Source organism: Triticum dicoccoides, chromosome 2A (genome assembly GCF_002162155.2).
Source record: "Triticum dicoccoides isolate Atlit2015 ecotype Zavitan chromosome 2A, WEW_v2.0, whole genome shotgun sequence".
NCBI classification, from domain to species: domain Eukaryota; kingdom Viridiplantae; phylum Streptophyta; class Magnoliopsida; order Poales; family Poaceae; genus Triticum; species Triticum dicoccoides.
This window is the reverse complement of record NC_041382.1, coordinates 717,374,065-717,395,007: the sequence shown is the minus strand read 5'-3', so window position 1 is coordinate 717,395,007 and position 20,943 is coordinate 717,374,065. Positions and strand designations below refer to the sequence as shown.

At 44.8% G+C, this 20,943-nt stretch overlaps 4 protein-coding genes and 1 pseudogene across 4 annotated transcripts; 3 read left to right on the top strand and 2 right to left on the bottom strand.

Annotated features, from left to right (window-relative positions):
• The first annotated feature begins 257 nt into the window (after positions 1-257).
• LOC119358186 lies at positions 258-1,060 on the top strand (annotated as a pseudogene).
• Positions 1,061-4,358: 3,298 nt separating this feature from the next.
• LOC119352035 (36.4 kDa proline-rich protein-like) lies at positions 4,359-5,041 on the top strand. Its single transcript, XM_037618784.1, has one exon. The coding sequence runs from the start codon at positions 4,399-4,401 to the stop codon at positions 4,855-4,857; it is 459 nt and encodes a 152-aa protein (XP_037474681.1). The 5' UTR covers positions 4,359-4,398; the 3' UTR covers positions 4,858-5,041.
• Positions 5,042-10,779: 5,738 nt separating this feature from the next.
• LOC119352034 lies at positions 10,780-12,793 on the bottom strand. Its single transcript, XM_037618783.1, has 2 exons — positions 11,289-12,793; positions 10,780-10,962 (listed from the first exon to the last, which is right to left on the bottom strand). Exons 1-2 carry the CDS (start codon positions 12,229-12,231, stop codon positions 10,919-10,921), a joined length of 987 nt encoding a protein of 328 aa, XP_037474680.1. The 5' UTR covers positions 12,232-12,793; the 3' UTR covers positions 10,780-10,918.
• LOC119358185 lies at positions 12,362-16,274 on the top strand. The gene is made up of 8 exons (XM_037624853.1): positions 12,362-12,384; positions 12,493-12,720; positions 12,878-13,089; positions 13,175-14,685; positions 14,769-15,070; positions 15,207-15,895; positions 15,973-16,053; positions 16,138-16,274. The coding sequence occupies exons 1-6, from the start codon at positions 12,362-12,364 to the stop codon at positions 15,823-15,825; spliced, it is 2,895 nt and encodes a 964-aa protein (XP_037480750.1). The 3' UTR covers positions 15,826-15,895; positions 15,973-16,053; positions 16,138-16,274.
• Positions 16,275-18,145: 1,871 nt separating this feature from the next.
• LOC119356546 (IMPACT family member in pol 5'region-like) lies at positions 18,146-20,412 on the bottom strand. Its single transcript, XM_037623513.1, has 6 exons — positions 20,115-20,412; positions 19,562-19,603; positions 19,359-19,474; positions 19,030-19,135; positions 18,873-18,926; positions 18,146-18,465 (listed from the first exon to the last, which is right to left on the bottom strand). The coding sequence occupies exons 1-6, from the start codon at positions 20,394-20,396 to the stop codon at positions 18,310-18,312; spliced, it is 756 nt and encodes a 251-aa protein (XP_037479410.1). The 5' UTR covers positions 20,397-20,412; the 3' UTR covers positions 18,146-18,309.
• Between the last annotated feature and the right edge of the window lie 531 nt (positions 20,413-20,943).

The window sequence follows — 20,943 nt, the reverse complement described above, 5'->3', positions numbered from 1 at the left end:
CATGTCCCTGCCGTGTCCCCCCGCGCCAGCCGCCAAAACAGCCGTCGTCGATCGACCGCGCGCGCTGACGCCATCCACGATCCTGCGGCAGGGCGACGGGTGACGGGAAAGCGCGGCCGCGTGTCGGCGTCCGTCCGGCCCGATCGAGAATCCACCGCGCTGCTATCGAAGCATACGCCACCGACCCCTGGGGTTTCCCGCCTCCTCCCTCTTAAACCCCCCTCTCCCTCCCTCCCATGGTAGCAGCAGAGCACGACGCCTCCACACAACGGTTGCGCTCCCGATAGCCCGATACGACGAGTGAGGGTCGATGGCGACGGACGGGGAGTGCTCCACGCCGGGGAAGGGGGCGACGGTCCGGAGCCACAGCGAGGCGGAGCGCAAGCGGAGGCAGCGCATCAACGCCCATCTCGCCACGCTCCGCACGCTCGTCCCCTCGGCCTCCCGGGTACGTACCTGTACCTACGTCTACGTGCCGCCATGGGCACGCACGAGGCTAGTTGTGGCTCGAGTTCTATTGGCATTGGCGCAGACAGACGCATTTGGTGACATGGTTGGCCGCGTACGTGCGTGCAGATGGACAAGGCGGCGTTGCTGGGCGAGGTGGTGCGGCACGTGCGGGAGCTGCAGGGCAGGGCCAACGACGCGACGGAGGGCGTGGTGGACGTCGTTCCCGGGGAGACAGACGAGGTGGGCGTCGAGGAGGGCGACTACATCAATGGCGGATCAACGGACGACGACCCCCGGTGGCGGCGTCGCGTCCGGGCGTGGGTGTGCTGCGCCGACCGCCCGGGGCTCATGTCGGACCTGGGCCGCGCCGTCCGCTCCGTCGGCAGCGCGCGCCGAGATCGCCACCGTCGGCGGGAGGACCCGGAGCGTCCTGGAGCTGGACCACGTCTACCTCCAAGCCGAACCAGCCAACGACAGGGCGGTGGCGCTCTCCACCCTGCGCGCCGCGCTCCGCACCGTGCTGCTCAACCGGGAGGAGCTCCTCGCCGCCGCGGCCGCCGTGGACGGGTACAAGCGGCCGCGCCTCTCGCCGGTGCACCAGCTCAGCTAGCCAAGCTCTAGCTCTGGCTCTAGCACCCATGCAACGCCAGGGCAGCAAAACGGAGGGGACAATGCCGTGTACACGACACGACAGCGCCATGGCTGCCTGTTTCGTGCTGCTATAGGCCAACCTGCATGCGTACGTACGTGTAGTTTCGCCTGCCATGGTCGGTTCGTGTACTTGCAACCGGCACTAGGAGACCTGTCAGGTATACACTGTGGCGGTGGTTGAGTTTTGCAGCTTGGCTCGTGTGGTGCACTGTTGTGTTTTGTTTTTATCATCAAGTTTGGATTTTCGAAAGAAGAAAAGACACAACAGTTGTGGTGCACTGTTGTGCTGTGTTCTGTCCATCGGTAGTTCAGAACAGTCTGAGCAAGAATCGATCGTTCCTGCTGGTTTGCAGACCACCCCAATGTTTGTCATTAACTCAATATATGATGATTTAAGTCAAAAAAAAACAGCATTCTAGCGGAGCCGTCATTTCGCCCCTGATCGTCATATATTTAGCAACAGGGGGTGTTGGTTTGGAGCGTGCTCCATTCACCAACCGCTTGCGCGGGAAGAAAGTTTCGTCTCCCTCCTCAGCCTTCCGGGCGGCCCATCTTCTCTTCTTGCCGATGACCCAGACGGCCATGGCATCGGGAAGCATTGCCAATTAATGGCAGCCGCCATGTGCCATGTGCCCACGACCACTCTTGCCACGTTTTTCACCATACTTTTTTGACGCCTGTCACTTTTACCCGCCGCTCGCCGTCAATGGCTACTAAAAGGACGTCGTCATGGCCGAATAGCTCACAACCTCCACTTCAATCCCGCTGTTCGTAACCACTTTCTTCCGCCCTGTCGCCATGCCTCTTCCCCTGCGGCCGGATTGGGTGCTGCTCTCGGAGAAGGAGCGAATGTTGGACGAAGAGCAAGCGGGAGGAGGAAGCCTCCCTCATCGCCAAGGAGGAGGATGTCCATTATGTGCTGGAGGCCGCGCACAAGTAACTTGCCCTTGATGAGTGTCTGGATTGAAATCCCATGACACATCCATTGTTTGATATATACAACACAGGTACGTGCAGATCTCGTATGAGTAGGAGAGGACTTGCCCGCGTAGCTCATCTCGGGTACCATGTCCTCCCCGTTGTCTCTCTATAAGGGAGGCATGGGATGAATGCTACGCTGCCTACGCCTCGGCCGGTCGCCCCGGTGAAAATTTCAAACATAGCGGCACCGAGAAGGCAGTGCGGGTGGAGAGCGACCGCACCATCTGGCTACAATATGAAGAGAAACATGTGGACCTGGCAGCGGAGAGGGAGCGCATCAGGCGGCGCACATTTGACATGAACATGATGGCATTCATCTAGATGAATCGCGCCCTCTTGGGTGTTCCCCCCTCTTGAAAAATCCGTCTCTAGACTCAACGGTGACAGGCAGGAATGAGACGAAGACAAGGTCATCGGACCATCACATCACCGTGCATAGAGGACAAGTCGACTCACCACATATGCATGTGCCCCATGTACTGCATTACCATCGTCGTGGTGAAGAGCAACTAATGCTTCTCTTAACTTGTAAAAAGTCATTAGTTTAGTAAAAAAAGTTAATAAGTGATTTTGCTACCCCCTTTTTAATCACTTTCTAATGCAATGTTATCTCAAATGAGTGTTTTAATCACTCAGATTGAGTGTGTGAAATTTAGAGTTGGTGTAACAAAAAAAAACAGGAAAAAAAATGAAGCCGCATTATAGCCACTTCATGTTTGCGCAAAGCGGCAATGACCTCTTATCCATATGAGCGCTCTCCATATCCCATATGACTCTGCGGGCCTAGCCTATAGCCCCGTGGCACATATCTACTACTTCCATCAAAATTGCTTAAATCATATTGAAATCTCCAAAGAATAACTTGTGCTCGATGCACCAATCAAGTGTGAAATTTACTCAGTTATATGCTAAAACCCCCGTTTTTGCTATTTTTCATGCAACTAAAATGAGTTTTAGCGTCAGTCCATTCTTCCTTTGCATAGAAGGACAAGGTAGCAAGGAGCACTAAAGCCCCGAGCCTGTGATGGGGAGGCCGCGTCCTCCACGGTGAGGGCAAGGCGGAAACAAGCAGGAGATGGGGATGCCGCGACCGCCATGGCATCACCCGCGGGGAACAAGTCCAAAACAGAGGCCGCCAGTGCCGGAGAGAGTTGGGCTTAGAGGTTTGTGGAGGCACGGGCGGGTGTGGCGGCTGCAATGTGAATGGCCTATTCCATTCATGTCACCCCACAAATTTAGGAGCACTCAAACATTGGTCTTTAGAGATAATAATAAGAAATAATCCATTGTATAATATATTTTAGGCATCTCTAAATGACATGCATGGCATAAGATGAAGTTGTCTTATGAGAGCGGCTATTCTAAGCCCAAACTCATCTATTTCCGTGTGTGAACAGTAAATTCTTAAGAAGAATAGAAGAAAAATCCAAAAACACTATTTTTTTACAGTCATAATGGTTGAGTACGCAAGGTGCATGCAAATTCTTATGGTGTCACGACATTCAATGAGGTCGTCGGAAAAAATGGCTTTCAAAGAAACTTTAAAAAATTCCACTGTTTAGATCCATTTTTTTTGTTATTTTCCCTGAATTTCCTTTTTGGCAAACAAAATCTTGCGTGCTCTTAGAAAACTCAAGTATCCTGGATGTCACAAAAATTTAGAATCTTTTGATATATTTTTGGTTATTTCCCTGAATTTACTATTAATCGAGAGCATCTGACCCATATTCAGTAGTCCACGTTTCTTGCTCGGTATTCCCACTCTTTTTCTGTTTTGTAGTCTTTTTGGTCTCATGCTGCAGACTGTCTCATTTCAGCATTTATAATAAAGTATAGAGGTCTAGAGTGACCAAGCTGCAGAGATGCTTGGAGTGTGGCAGGGCGGATGCCCAGCTGCTTTTTTTCTGGCAGGACCAAACCTGAAACCTGACCGTGTTTATCAGTTTCATTCATGCACAAGAAATTGGTAGCCATGCCACCTTCATCGAGAGAAAAAGATTCCCACCCACGATGAACTCACTACGTGTACAATCTTGGTAATCAAAAGTTCAGAACAAAAAAAAAAATCCCAACCACTATGAACTGCGCCGTCCATCAACCCAAGCTGCTAAGCGAAGAACTTCCCAAACTCCCTGATCTGCATCTCGAAAGTACATTGGGCGGTGAACAACCAGACCAAGGACTTCAGATCAACCACCAGTGGTGGCCATAGTATATCATCTTTGTACAAATAGCCCCAGTATCTCAGATTCACAGATATCTTCAGAGCAAATAAACATAGAAGGCCTGCCTAGCGCGCACACACAGTCACTTACCATGGCTCCAGGTGTCCACCATCTCCTTGTGCTGCTCCTAGCCTTCACAGCCTTCAATGGCAGCTCTGCGGCGTCTCGTCGTCTTTTGGACACGGCAGCTGCACCAGAGGCCACACCAGCTCAGCCTTCGACGCCGGAAGTTCCAACCACATTGCCTTCAATTCCTTCCATTCCCGCAGTTCCGAAACTCACAATGCCACCAATACCGTTCATTCCGATCCCGAAGGTCGCCATGGCACCAACCGCCACTGGCACAGTTCCATCTCTTCCGATTCCGGCGATCCCAACCACCATGCCGACCATTCCTACTTTGCCTGTTACCATGCCACCAATGCCCTCAATTCCAACTATTATTCCATCCATCCCGATCACAATACCAACAACTATGCCTACCATTCCTGGGTTCCAGATGCCACCTATTCCATTCATGTCCCCACCTCCAGAAACCACCAGCCCATGAAGGTCATCATAGCATGAGACTGCTAGTCAGGGGTTTGATTCGTACACATAATATTATCAGTGTGTTTGTAATGTTTTTGTTCTATTGGATGTTTTATTACTGGCTTGCGTTTGGTGTTGATTGTAAACGCAGTTAAGTTTTTGTACTGTCCTGTTTGTTAATAAAGCATTGCTTGGTTTGTTTAAGTTACTGCAAAGGATAAGAATAGTGAATTCCTTTTTTGAATGATACTCCCTCCGTTCCTAAATATAAGTCTTTTTAGAGATTCCAATAAATGACTACATACGGAACAAAATGAGTGAATCTACACTCTAAAATATGTCTATATACATCCGTATGTAGTCCATAGTGGAATGTCTAAAAATACTTATATTTAGAAGCGGAGGGAGTAGCATGGTGTCAACTGTCAACAGAAAAGAATGATGACATCTAAAATGCTCTTATCTTGTTTGATAGAAAAGAATGATACTAGCATGCTCATCTTTTGTTTGACAGAAAGGAAAGATAGCATTTGTCTTTCAACAAAATTAAACAAAGACAGCATGGCATTAACTGAATAAACACCAGCAGGAAGCAGGCACGGCATGTTAATTTACCAAGACATGCTATATGACAAGTATTGGCTAGATGTAAGCTTCAGTGTATCTGAACAAATCCCGTGGCTATCTCGGACTCGTAGGAGAAATAATAAACACCAGACATGCAACAAGATACTCCTGGACTTCCAAACAGTGAGAACAAGGAAAAAAAAACATTACGCCATAGATGGAAGAGAGGATTTATCCATCAAACTGACACATTGAAGCAAGAGATTCAAATTTGATGTTAACGGTGATAACAAACATGGATACATTATCATCAGAAATTTTCATAGCATAAGACAGCACTAACACAGAATAACAAAATTTTAAAATGGGCACCACTAAGTTCCATTGATTGTAACTTAAAAAAGGATACATCATGTGAAGCTAATATATCTATAATGATGGGAGTGAACAATCACCTCTTTGGAGGTGGATGTAGGGTTTATCAAAGGCACTCCAGTATGGAGTTGAAATTACAGTGAGACTAGAGAGTAAATACTTCTGGTGCCTACATGCCACTGAGCCAAGTATAAAAAACAAAGCAGAATTAAAGGCTTGGTAGTACATATGACATATCTTTTGGAAAGGTCAACGGGTTGCTTTGAGCCCACGTGAACTAATTTCCATTAAGCCATTGAGCCAAAACAAACATGGTTGGATTAGATTGAGGTAAATGCACTGGTGGTACATGAAGTTGCTTAGAATGTGCAGTTTGGTGCCTGATGTTGCAAAATACGAAAAAGTGATGCCAAAAGTTGTTTCTACGAGCACGTACGGTTCAAAACAGAGGTGACGCCGTACCCTGACTCGCGGGGCCCAGCTGCAGCGGCTGGAAGCGGTAGGAAAGTGGCTGGTGCGTGGCGGTTTTGCAGAAACACTCCTAACCTCATACCGATTCCCAGAAAAAAATGCCGAAACGGCGGGAGAAGGCAGTTTTTTCGTTTTTTGCGATTTTGTCCTGGGATCGCCTGTTCGTACGCCTTCTTTCTTTCCTTCTCTTCCCGATCAACTCGAGGCGGCGACGAACGTGGCGACAGTCCAGCACGGTGGGTGGCGGCGATGACGGGCGAGCCTCGGCGTCGGCTGCCCGGCGAGGACGCACCACACTATGGTGAGTTCCTTTCTCGTATGTGCCGTCTCTGCCCCCTCTCTGACCCTATTTAGGTTAGGGCTAAAAGGATAACGATCATGATGTGGTAATCTGATTTTACACGTATGTTTCGTGTGTGCTTTGATTTGAGTATCTTTTCATCCATGAAGGATTAGATGGGCAAAAGAGCAGATTTGTTCCAGGGTTTAACAGGGGGTTTAAAGGTGGTTCCTTCATCCGATTTTGTTAAAGACAGACAGGAAGAACATATGTACTGGTCAAATAGAGCGTGGAGATGTAAATTTAGTTGAAATGGGCAACACTGTGTTAACTCATACATCAAATTAATGTTGATTTACCTCTGCACATAACTGAATGTATGGCTTGCATGAGTTAACTGAATTTTTAACAGTTCAGACTTATCTGAATTTGTGGACAGATTCAGTTATCTGAATTTACGTACAGACTCACTTATCTGAATTTATGGACAGATTTAGTACATAGTTATTTATGGTACAACAATGTGTTAACTCAGCAATATAATTAATTTGATTTATGGTACAACCCATGAGAAGTTTTAACCTGTAATTGTAAGGTAGTCAGTCTACTCGCTAGATGCAATCACCAGCCACAAGACTGACGATGACAACACAGGAGCAGCTACATATTTATTACACACCTGGGAGTACAATGAGACATGCAAACTACAAGCGAGCCTTCTTCTACTACATAAGTTAACTGAATTATTAACAGTTTATAGTAATCTGAATTTGTGGACAGATTCAGTTCAGTTAACTGAATTTTTTGCCATATACATTTAAGTTTATTTGAGGACACTTTCAGTTATCGTAACTGTACAATATAATTAGTTTACTGAAATTTTTGCCATATACAATTAACTTTATTTGAGGACACTTTCAGTTATCTTAACAGTACAATATAATTAGTTTACTAATTTTTGTCAGTTTCAATAGTTTGTAGCATTATAGAGTTGTGTTAATTGGTTTGACAAATCAAGATGTATATTTGATTGCAGGATCTTTTGATGGCCTTTTCACTGTCGAAATACGCCACAGAGGATTTTTTTGGAAGTGACTGCAACATGACTTATATGGACTATGAAGTGGACCGGTTTGATAATTGTGATAGTGACACTTGGTCAGTATTGTGGATTGATGATTTTCTCAAGCAACTAGGTTATGAAGTGTGGTGGGTTTGGGAAATTTCTGGATAACTCTCTTCCTCTCTAGTCTATACAATACATATACTGGTTTACATGGGCCATGTGGGCCAGATTCACACATATACAGCCCAACACTCCCCCTCAAGATGGGTGATAGATATCTATCATTCCCATCTTGTCACACGCAGAATTACACTCCTTGACACTTAAACCCTTAGTTAAACAATCAGCCACTTGTTCTCTAGAGCTCACATAACTTATCCTGATTATGCCATCATCTAACTTCTCCTTGATGAAGAAGCGGTCTATCTCGACATGCTTGGTTCTGTCATGCTGAACTGGATTATTAGCAATGCTGATAGCTGATTTATTATCACACCATAACCTTAGGGGATCCTTCCTTATTACCTTCAACTCAGAGAGAAGATTTCTTACCCATAACATCTCACTCAAGCCTTGTGAAATAGCTCTATATTCAGCTTCAGCTGTTGATTTGGACACCACTGGCTGCTTCTTACTTCGCCATGACACCAAGTTTCCCCCAACAAACACACAATAACCAGAAGTTGATCTTCTGTCATCCAAACAACTTCCCCAGTCTGCATCACAGTATCCATCTATATTAAGATGCCCATTCTTCTTAAACCATAGCCCCCTTCCTGGATTACCCTTCAGATATCGGAGGATTTGATAGACAGCCTCTAAGTGTCCACTCCTAGGATCATGCATGTATCTGCTCACCACACTCACTGCATATGAGATATCGGGTCGTGTATGACATAGGTAGATGAGCCTTCCAACAAGTCTCTGGTACTTCTCCTTATCCACTGGTTCCCCAGATTCAGCACATAACTTATGATTCTGGTCAATAGGTGTTGAAGCAGGCCTACACCCAAGCATGCCTGTATCACTAAGCAAGTCGAGAGCATACTTTCGTTGTGAGAGAACAATTCCTTTAGGGGATCTAGCAATTTCTATACCAAGAAAGTACTTCAGTTGGCCTAAATCCTTTACCTCAAACTCCTTGCTCAGGCTCTTCTTCAGTCGTGATATTTCCACATCATCATCTCCGGTGATTATAATATCATCCACATACACCGCAAGGATTGTAATCTGACAATTTGAGTGCCGGTAGAATACTGTATGATCCCCATTGCACTGTTTATATCCCATATTGCACACAGCACGTCTGAATCTATCAAACCATGCTCGTGGAGACTGTTTGAGGCCATACAAAGACTTCCTTAACTTGCATACCTTTCTTGATGTCTCGGGCTTTGAGAAACCAGGTGGAATCTCCATGTAAACTTCCTCATGTAAATCACCATGCAGGAATGCATTCTTTACACCTAACTGATGCAAAGCCCAACCAAAGTTAGTGGCACAAGAAATTAAGGTTCTCACTGTGCCCATCTTTGCGACAGGTGCAAAAGTCTCATCATAATCAATCCCGTATGTCTGACTATAGCCCCTAGCCACTAACCTTGCCTTGTATCTTTCTACCCTTCCTTCAGGAGTCTGCTTCACAGTATACACCCATTTACAGCTAACCGGTCTTTTTCCTGCTGGAAGAGGTACAATATCCCATGTCTTGTTCTTTTCAAGTGCTCTCATTTCCTCCAACATTGCCTCGTACCACTTTGGATCCTGCTTTGCCATTTTCCAATCTCTTGGAGTCACCACAGATTGCAATGATGCAATGAATGCTTTGTATCTCGGAGACAGAGATGTATATGATACGTAATTAGCTATTCATGCTCAAAACCATACCTCTCTGGAGGTTTTCCAGCTCCAACTCGGGTTCCTTTCCTCCAGGCAATAGGCAAGTTCATTGAATCGTTTACATTAGATGGAGTTGGAGTGGCACATGTCTCACCATCAGACAATTCAACAATTTTAACACTTGTTGGAGCCTGTTGCTCCCCCTGCACATGTGTGTCACTTGCTATTGGAGATTGTTGTTGTTGCTGCTCATCTTGTAGTTGCCTCCTGGTATAGACCCTTAAATTTTCTTCCTCATTTGGCTTTCTCCATTTCTCTTCAGTCATAGGTTGCCTCCTGGTATACACCCTTAGATTTTCTTCCTCATTTGGCTTTCTCCATCTCTCTTCCCTTGCATGACATGGAATTGAACTAACCACAACTCTTGGTGGTTCATCTTCCTTTGTCCTTGGTGGTTCACTCCCGCCCTCTCGACTAGCACCACTCATGCTAGGAGAGTCGAAGTCAAATAACGAGCTGAGATCCGTTTTTTCTCCATAAAACGGTTCAGACTCCCTGAATGTCACATCCATGCTCACAAATGTTCTCCGCTCGCTGGGACTCCAACACTTGTATCCCTTCTGACCAGATGGGTAACCTATGAAGATGCACTTTACTGCTCGTGGATCCAATTTTCCCACTGAGGGTCTATGATCCCGGACAAAGCAGGTGCATCCAAATACCTTAGGAGGAACTAAGAATTTGTTCTCACCTAGTAACATCTCACATGGCGACTTCATTCCAATCACCCTTGACGGCATCCGGTTGATGAGGAATGTAGCTGTCATTACAGCCTCACTCCACAAGAACTTTGGCACGTTCATTGTATACATTAGTGACCGAGCAACCTCCAAAATATGGCGATTCTTCCTCTCAGTTACTCCGTTTTGAGGTGGTATACCCGGACAAGATGTTTGGTGCAATATACCTTGACTTGATAGGAATGTGACAAACTCCTTATTCACATACTCTGTCCCATTATCTGTCCTGATCATCTGTATCTGTGTATTGAACTGATTTTTCACATAAGCATAGAAATACTGAAAGCATTTAAAAACCTCATCCTTATGCTTCATAAGATACACCCATGTCATACGAGTATAGCAATCAATGAATGTAACAAAGTACTTCATTCCACTTAGAGAGATAACAGGACATGTCCACACATCTGAGTGAACAAGCATAAAAGGGGAAATACTCCTAAGACCCTTACTCACATAAGATGTCCTTGTGTGTCTAGCAAACTCACATGCATCACACACAAGCTTGTTCTTATCCACCCCACACATTACATCGAGAAAGACTTTACTCATCTTCTCAAAAGACATATGTCCCATTCTACAATGGTGAAGCATTACCTTTGTTTCCTTTTCTCCCATCATTGTTGCTAACATCGTAGACACCGCATTATTTGGCACCTCGCGATCCATGTACCATAGCCCATTACGCCTGGTTCCAGTCCCAAGCCTCTTCCCCGTTTGCCTCTCCTGAATTAGACATAAATAGCGGTCAACTATTACTCGACAATCCACATCGTCAACCAAAGCACTCATTGACATAAGATTGACTGGAAAGGCAGGAACATGCAAAACAGATGAAAGTTTAATAGATGGTGTGCATTGTATTGTGCCAATGCCTTTAATGGGTTGTGAGGTGCCATCAGCAGTTTGGATAGTCTCCTTACATGTGGGTGGATATGGAATATATGACTCAAATTCCATTGATGTGCCGGCAACATGCTTTGATGCCCCCGAATCTAATATCCAATCAGGATGTGATCTTTGTGAGAGAATAGATGCATGAGCACAATTACCTTCATCTGTAGATACAAAGTGAGCAAAGTTGCCGTAACTAAAATCCTCATGATCCTTATCACCTGTGCTTTCTGTTCTTTTCTTTGATTCTTCTTGGGTTGCGAGTGAGGATCCTTCTTCTGAGACTGCCACATTTGCCCTTTGACCACCAGAGTATCCCCGGCCTCGGCCTCCCCTTAATCCACCTCGGTTATATCCTCTCCCCCTTCCATGCATGTTCCTACGTGGAGCCGTGCAAGAACGAATCAAATGACCCTTCTCACCGCAGTTGAAGCACTCTCTGCTTTTATAGTCGGTTGCTATGAAGGCTGGATGAGATGGAGTCGTTGTATTGTTCTTCATCAACTTTAATCGGACCTCCTCCTGTGCCATTGCTGCTATGGCATCCTCTAAGGCAGGTAGAGTAGGTTGATGAAATAAAGTAGCACGTCTCGCCTCAAATTCAGAGTTCAATCCTTTGAGAAACTGCATCACTCGTCTGCGTTCAATCCATTTTCTAGCAGCTGCTATGCAATCTGCATGTGGCAAATCCAGAGGATCATAGTGATCTAAATCAGCCCACAAACACTGCAGTTCAGCAACATACTCCATCACAGAATTTTCCCCTTGTCTGAGTTCACCAACTCTCTCCTCTGTTTCAGCTATTAACATCACATTCCCTTCACCTGAGTACAATTTTGAGAGGGTTTTCCATACCTCAGTAGCAGTTGAGATAGTCTCAACAGTTGCAGCAATGGTTGGAGACAAGGAGTTCAACAACCATGCCACTATCAAAGAGTTGGTACTGCTCCATGTCCTCCATTCTGAAGTTTTCTTGTCTCCTGGCTCCTCTGCCTCACCACTGACAAAGCCCTCAAGCCCTTTAGTCCTCAAGATGAGTAGCGCCCTTCTTGACCAGCTCAAATAATTCTTAACACCTTCCAGCTTAATTTCATTTGGCATCAAGTCAATTTTCTGAATTGGCTCAATGTGAGGAACAATTGCATTATTTAGAGATGCTGCAGCTCCTACCTTGGCTGTTAGGAGCTCAGCCAATTTTTCAATTGCCTTCTCGAGTCCCTAATTTTCTCCCATGTCTTGCCTCAATCACAGCAGGCAAGAACTTTCCTTCTTCCTCAGTACGCTATCTAGCAGCCCCTCACACAGCAGCACCAAATCAATCCAGGAGCTCTTACCTCCTCTTCTCTGCTAACTCCACTGTAGTACACCACCAGCAGCAACAGAGTTAGCAGCAGCACTTGCAAGCAGCAACAACAGCATCTTCCTCCTTCTCCTCTGCAAACAACAGCAGTTCCAGCACACAGCAGCCACAAGCAGCAGCAGTGCAAAGAGCACCCTCTGCCGCACCAACAGCAAGCAGCAGCAACTGCAGACTGTTCTCAGTCTTTCTCCAGCAGCAGCAAGCCAGCCGCACAAGCAGCAAACCAGCCAGTACTTGGCCTCTCCCCTGGCGCAGCCGCCTCCTTCCTCTGCCCTCTGCCACACACAGTAGCACCCGCGGCACCAGGAGCACTTCGTGCGCGCGCACCTCTTCACGGGAGAGAGCAGTGCCGCCTGTAGCCTCCAATCCCCTCCAGGCGCTCCGCAGGCAGCCCGTGCGCTCGCACGCAGCCGCGCCCGCCGGCCCTCTCCAGGCGCGCCTCTACCACCGCCGGTCCCGCCTCCAGTGCCCCGCGCAGCACACGCGCGCCAACAACCATCCTGGGTGCCCGGAGCTCCGCCCCACGCTGCCGATTCACCGCCGGCGACCTACAGAACCCAGCATCGCCTCCCGCCTGTGCTCTGACACCATGAAGTGTGGTGGGTTTGGGAAATTTCTGGATAACTCTCTTCCTCTCTAGTCTGTACAATACATATACTGGTTTACATGGGCCATGTGGGCCAGATTCACACATATACAGCCCAACAGGTTATGACAGATCCGTGGACAAGCATGATGTCTATTGGTGCCATCCTGGAAAGTCAGTAGCCGATGGACTGAAAGAGATTAAGTGTGATGCAGATATCTTGTTAATGATTTCAGCAACAATTGAGCACAAAAATTTTCTATTGATTATTGACCATGGTGATACTTTGCAAACTCTGACCACAGATGATGTGCTGCTAGATGGAGCTACTGAGCTGCCTAGAATTATAACCCCATCAAAAGTTAGCAAGGGAAAAGAAACTGCATGGTCTTCAGAAAATCCTAATAGTCCAAAACAGAAGAGAGAGAAGAGAGTTAGGAGGTCCATGTACTTTGGTGAAGGATCCAGTTCAGGTGTTGGTCATGTTGTTGAAGAAATGGAAGGAGGAGAGAGTAGAGAGGCAGAGGGACAAGAGGATAATTGTGATGAAGAAACGGATGAGGAGTTCTATGATAGTGATTTTGATGCAGAAGATGGTGATGATGATTTGTTTGACAAGAATGTGGACAAAGAAGTTGATGATCATAGAGAAAGTGAGTTCATACCTGACATTGAAGCAGAACTTCCTGAAGATGCAGTAGATGATAGTCACTTGGATCTGAGCAAAGAAGAAAGGGAGAAACTGAAGTACAATTTTAGAGCATTTAACCCAGAGACTGACTTGAATGCACCAACTTTCAGGCTTGGCATGGTTTTTGGAGACATGAAGGAGCTTAGACTTGCTATCAGTTCTTATAGTGTTAGAAACAGAGTGGTAATAAGGAAGACAAGAAATACAGCAACTACATTAGTTGCTGTATGCAAAGAAGGGTGTTCTTGGTACATGAAGGCAGGTAAGGACAATAGGACAAGTAGCATTGTAATCAAGAATTTTGAAGGTAAACACACCTGCACTAAAGCTTGGGATCTCAAAGTGTTGACTGCACCTTTTCTTACAAGAAAGTTCAGAGAAGAGTTTAGAGATAATGAGAAAATGTCCTTGAAGAAATTCCAAGACAAAGTCCAGGTTGAATACAACATGATTCCAACCAGATTCAAATTGGGAAGAGCAAGGAGAGCAGCAGTTAAGGAGATTAGAGGTGAAGATGATGACCAGTTCAAATGGTTGTGGGATTATGGGCAGGAGCTTAGAAGAACTAACCCAGGCAGCAAGTTTTTCCTTTGCACAAAGGAAGTGATAGATGAGAAAACTAAAATGCCACGGGATCATTTCTCAACTTTGTACTGGTCAATAGATGCTTGTAAGAGAGGGTTTCTTGTTGGTTGTAGGCCCATAATATTTCTCGATGGTTGTCACATTAAGACTAGGTACAAAGGGAATCTGCTTACAGCTGTGGCTATTGACCCCAATGACTGTATATTTCCAATAGCTTTTGGCTTGTGTGAGGTGGAGTGTACCAGCAGCTGGGAGTGGTTCTTAGCATCACTCAAGGATGATCTCAATATATGCAACACTTCCCCCTACACTATAATGAGTGATAAGCAGAAGGTTAGTAGGTGTTTATTTTAATTTCAGTCCTCATCAATTAATTTAAACTTGCATAGTTCTTACTGTACTCTTATTTTTCTCAGGGTCTAATAGCTGCAGTGCAAAAGATTTTCCCAGATGCCGATCACAGTTTTTGTGTTAGGCACATATACCAAAATTTCCACAAATTGCATAAGGGTGAGCAGTTGAAGAATGATCTTTGGGCAATTGCGAGATCAACACATGATATTGAATACAAGAAAAACATGGACAAGTTAAGGGTTGACAGTGAGGAGGCTTACGTATGGGTTGAGGGATTGGAGCCTAGAACATGGATTAAAGCATTTTTTAACACATTCCCGAAGTGTGATATACTCTTAAACAACATGTCAGAAGTTTTCAACAGGTTAGCTTCCAATCCATACATATCTAATTATGTATTGCAGTCAATTATTAGTTGAAAACAATGCCATGATAGTCCATTTGTAGCCATATAGTAATTCCTTTAAAACCATGTCATGACATTCTTTATTAATTTATAGTTATATACTGGAGGCAAGAGAACTACCAATGGTGTCAATGTTGAAGAACATTCATGACAAGTTATCTCACAGAATTGTTGGCAAACAAAAAGAATCAGATAAGTGGACAGGGAGACTCTGCCCAAAGATCCAGAAAAAGCTTGATAAATACATTGAATGGGCCGCTCATTGCATGGTTCAAGAAGCTGGTAGAGGAGTTTTCCAGGTAACATCCTTCAACAACATCTATTTGGTGAATCTGAATATGAATAGCTGTGAATGCAAAAAATGGGACTTGTCAGGCATCCCTTGCCATCATTCCATAGCTTGTTTCAGACATGAAAGAATTGAACCAGAAAGCATGGTTCATATGTGCTATACCGTGGAGAGTTATAGGAAGGCCTATGCTTATAACATCATGCCATTAAGGGACAAAGCTAGATGGGAAAAAATGTATGGCACTGTTGTCTATCCACCTTTGTACACTAAAGTTATGGGGAGGCCCAAGAAAAATAGGAAGAAAGATCCAGAAGAGAAAAAGGACAAGCATGGAGGGCTGAAGCTTACAAAGCATGGATCCACAATGCACTGTTCCATATGTGGAGCACCTGATCATAACAAAAAAGGCCATTACAAGTAGGAATGACATTCCAAATGAAGAAGTTGCTCAAGCAGCAGAAGAAGATTATGATGATCCATCCATCCTTGCTGTAATGTTCTAAGCTATTAGCGTTATGATTTTCCCCCTAAAAAGTGCACCTCATAATATGTTCTTTACCATATGCAGGACATAATGCCACACACAGTGCATGCTGATTTGGATCCAACTCAAACTCCTGGGTCAATGATTTTCATGATGCAAGAGCAGGTGTTATGTCAACTGAAACTCGAACTCAAGATTCTTCCACTGTTTAGTTTTTTCTACTTATAATCATATCATTTGATTTATTAGGAGAGGTTCACATATCCACCTGCCAGGGACTTTGGTCCACTACCTGAGTCCACTTTCATTGCAAATGCAAGAGCTGATCTTCCACCTGCCAGAGTGACTACAGCTATGTCCAGGGGCAGGCAGCAATCAGCAAGAAGAGGAACAAGAGGAGGGGCTGGGAGAGGACCAAGAGGAAGGCCTGGGAGGGGAGCAAGAGGAGGTGCTACAAGAGGAGCAAAAGCAACTGCTACAAGAGGAGGTGTTGCAAGGGGAGGTGCTACAAGAGGAGCAACAAATGTTGTCGGAACAGAAACTTCACGAGCACAAAATTATGTCCAAGCAGAGGAAGAGGCTGTGTTCACACAGAATGCACCTCCAGATGATGATTGGAATGATTTCCTCTCATTGTAGTTCAAGTAGATGAACAACACCTGAAGCATTTTAAGTGATGCACTAAGTTCATGAATGAACTACCTATGTACTGAATACTGTGTACTGAATCTTCCCTTTTGTGTTGTTGAACCTTTTCATTTTGTTAATGCACTATTGTTGCCATGTATGATGCACTAAATTCATCTCTGATGTAGCATTCCTTTGCAAAATGGATATAACCTGCTTGTACATGTTATTTACTTCTGTATGTGCTTCTCGAAATAAGCAGAGTGCACTGTATGTTGTTCTACCAACATAAAAATAATCGTACTGTTATGTACCTGTTTAATTTCTCACCAAAAAAATATTGTTCTTTGTACCTGTTTAATTTGTCCCAAAATAATACTGTTCTATGTACCTGTTCAATTTCTCCCAAAAAAGTAAGGTTCTTTGTAGTGTTCTTGTAACTGTTTAGTTTCTCCCAAGGAAGTGCTTATCTATGCTTTGTTACTCTGTAATATGAGACAAACGGTCAACAACAAATTATTCAAGCTTCATTCTCATTCAAGAAAAAGACTAAACACTTAACATTCTCCGAAAGATTTCATTCGTTACCATGTCCATCCATTACATTGCAAATAAATAGGTGGCAAAATTACTTCTTTGCTACTTCAAACAGAAGTGCAAACATGCCAACAGCAGACAATAACATCCTATCTCTATAGTTCAGCCTCTCCTTGTACATCCTACTTACTAGCTTCTTCTCCAGTCCGTGCCTCTCCTTCTCATCAACCTTCTTGGCCTCCTTCTCCTTGATTAAATTCTCCAGGATCAAATTCTTGCTAGCTGCCTCACCAATAAATTCCCATGGTTTGTCCACCCACTCCACATACTAGCGAACCCTGAAATCCTTTGCAAAATCTCATGGGCAAAAACATTTCACTATGAACTAGTTAAGCAACAACAAGAAATGACCAGTGAGCAGCAACAGACCTCATATTGACAACCCCAAAATGCAATTATCCAGCAACAGACCTCATATTGCACTCACCCAAAATCAAAATCCGGGAGCTCTTCATCCTAAAAAGGGAATACTTCCTCATTCATTTACAGGGCACCAACGAGAGTGAGAGAAATAAAGGGGTCGAGCACCAGCGGGGATTTTTTGGGGGGTTGTACTACACCTCCGACGAGATTTTGTACCATGGCTCGCCGGCGCCGGCCATCTCTGCTTGGGAGGTCTGACTGCAGAGGTCCCGCACCTCCTCCACATTGCGCTAGCCGACGCCGACGCCGCCCACCTCCTCCATCCTCTTCTCTCAAGGGCTTCGCGGCCCTGTTCAGGCACCAGGCCATAGTCGCCGCAAAGCCGCCGTCGGCAGAAGTGTGTGATTGGGGATTTTGCAAGGGTTAGGGATTGCAGGTGCGCACGATTCATGATTCAGGTAACAAGTGGCCAAATGCCGGTTCAGGTTTTTTTTCTGGGAATCGGTATGAGGTTAGGGGTGTTTCTGCAAAAACGCCACACACCAGCACTTCACTTCCACTTCGTACCGCTTCCAACCGCTGCCACTGGGCCCCGCGAGTCAGGATACGGCGTCACCTGTGTTTTGAACCGTACATGCTCGCAGAAACAAGTTTTCGCACCATTTTTTCGTATTTTGCAACATCAGGCACCAAACTGCACATCCTAAACAACTTCATGTACCACCAGTGCATTTACCTCGATTAGATTGTACAAATACTTACACTCAACAAACAGAAGCTATACTAGCTGCCAGTTAAGCATTGAAACTGAACAATCAATCTTGTCCCCTCTGCTTATTGTAATAATTCAATTTTCCTGCTGCAAGCTGAATTCACTGCGCTTCCAAGACTCTCAATTTTTTCATATTCTACTTTGAACATGACAACAACTGTACCATCTTTGCCAGTGTCATAGTCCTGTTTAATATCTTCGGCATGGAAATGCTGCAGCTGTTCAAAGATTCAGCGGTCATACTTAGGCTTCAGCAAATTGTAGCCATTCACCCAAAAAAAAATGTTAGAAGTACATTAATAACCTCCAGAAGACACACAAGTATTGCTTGGAATTAATTTACTGGTTACATTAGGCTCTAAACTCAACATAACATACAGCAGAACAACTCAATGTACTGTGATTTATTTCACTTTGCTGCATGCAAGTACTCAAACTAGATAAATAGCGCTTAGGTTTTTCAACACAATTGGTTCTATTGAGCAGACACACCATAAATATGATATATCCCACAAATGTTTATAATAGCAACTCTGTATTTATGCTTTAATTAATTGTCTGAAAATAAGTGTTGGTGTCTGAGGTGTCTCCAGTACAATATTTTTTGTGTATATGCTTACTATACCTGATTATAGACCGTGCCCAAGAGATCAAATGGTACTTCCATGCCCACACGAGCCTGAAATGAAAATACCCACCAAGTCAGAATTATACACACTTCCAGCTTCACATTCTTGCATGAATCAGGCAAGAGCAGATGGAACATATTTGAGCTTGACCACCTTGGGCTTCACAAGACAAGTAGGAGCATCTTTAAGGCACTCAGCAGCAACCCCACCATAAGCTCTCACCAGCCCGCCGGTTCCCAGTTTTATGCCTCCAAAATATCTTTAGCAATGTTTAAAGGAGGAAATTAGCATAAAGAGGTAATCACATGAACCATGTGTCTCATAAAAAGATGTAGTGACATATATGTTACCATCACTTATCTACAATTTCATTTCTATAGCTCACTTAACTTATACAAAGTTAAATACCAACAAACTGGTAAAATTATTAGTCATGATAAAAAATCATGAAAATGAAGGGGCATTACTTGACAAATGGCTACCTTATTACAACAACCATGACCATATCTATGCCCGATGAACTGATGGCAGAGTATATTGGTTTTCCAGCCGTGCTTGAAGGTTCGCCGTCATCGTTATAACGGAATTGTTCTCCCACCTAAATACACAAGAGTGCAAAGACAACTCGCCATTAACAATCATAGAGACGGCATATCAGTAGAAGGCTTTATATAAAACCACGAACCTTGTATGCCCAGCAATTATGGGTGGCACGAGGATCCTTGACCTATAACACAAAACCATGTAGATCTAGTCAACAGAGTACACGGAAGTTCTGGTTTCGGGATGGACAAGTCAAGTTTGCTAGTACAGTCCAAATGCAAATACACTGATGTATATAACTGTATACAACCGCAAGGCTAAGCCCGCACACATAACAAGCAACATATCAGGCGCAATGCTTGTAAATCTTAGACAAAAATTACACCATTGGAAGCACTAGATCGTGAATGAACACATTCAGAAATGCATCAGCATGACAAGGATAACCTTGTAGAGCATAATAACTGAATTAACACATGGTTCAGGTGAGCAGAACATATTATTTTACTAGATAAACTAATGAGTTCTCTTGATAGAGCATTTGATTGGGTTGCACATCATTTTCTGATGACCAGGTAGAGAAAACAAACTAGATTGCTCCAATCTGCAATCAGGACTACATGAGCCGCTGCAACTGGAGATTAGGGGTCAAGAACTCGCTGGAAAAGGAATCGGGTGGGAACGAGGAGGCGCACCTCGTTGAGGAAGGACATGGCGGCGCGCTCGTCGGGGACGGATGCGGCGACTGCGATGAACTTGCTGCGCTTGATCTCGCGCTCGCAGCGGACGCGGCCCACGAGCGTCGTGTAGGGGGTGGGGGCCGACGACGCGGAGGAGGACGAGGAGGACATGGCGCGCGCGGCGGCGGTGGCCGAGCTGCCGCAGGAGCAGCGGCGGTGGACGGCGGCCGCGGGGTCGAGACCGGGGAGCAGGAGGGGAATCGAGCGGAGGCGTGGGGATAGGCGCACGGCCGCCATGTCGCCGGGCGCCGTGGGTGAGTGGAAAACCGTTGGTGGGTATGGAATCGTCGCCCACGTTGTAACGCTCATGGGCCAGCCCTAGAACGTGTGGCCTGGGAGCCCACGCAGTGCTAACTGGGCCGGTCACAGGCGCGGCCCAAGGAGCTTAGATTTTTTATTCAAAAATAAATAAATAATTCGTAATATATTACTAAAAATATTTATATAAATTAAATATTAAAATAAAATTACGAATTTTCACGAAAACATGTATTTAGTAAATGTTAGTCATGCATTAAAAATGTTTAATGTATATCTAAAAAGTTTCAACATGTATTGAAAAAAAGTTCAGAAGGTATCTAAAAATGTTTGTCAATGTATTTATATAATGTTCATCATGTATTTTTTTAAATGATGCATTTTTTAGAATACATCATGAATTACAAATAAAAAATTAAGAAAACAATTGAAAACAAAACTAAAAAAACAAAAAGAAATAAAAATAGCTCAAAGCCGAAGAAGCACTCAGACAACAGAGTTGTCGAACTGGGACTGCCCAACAGTT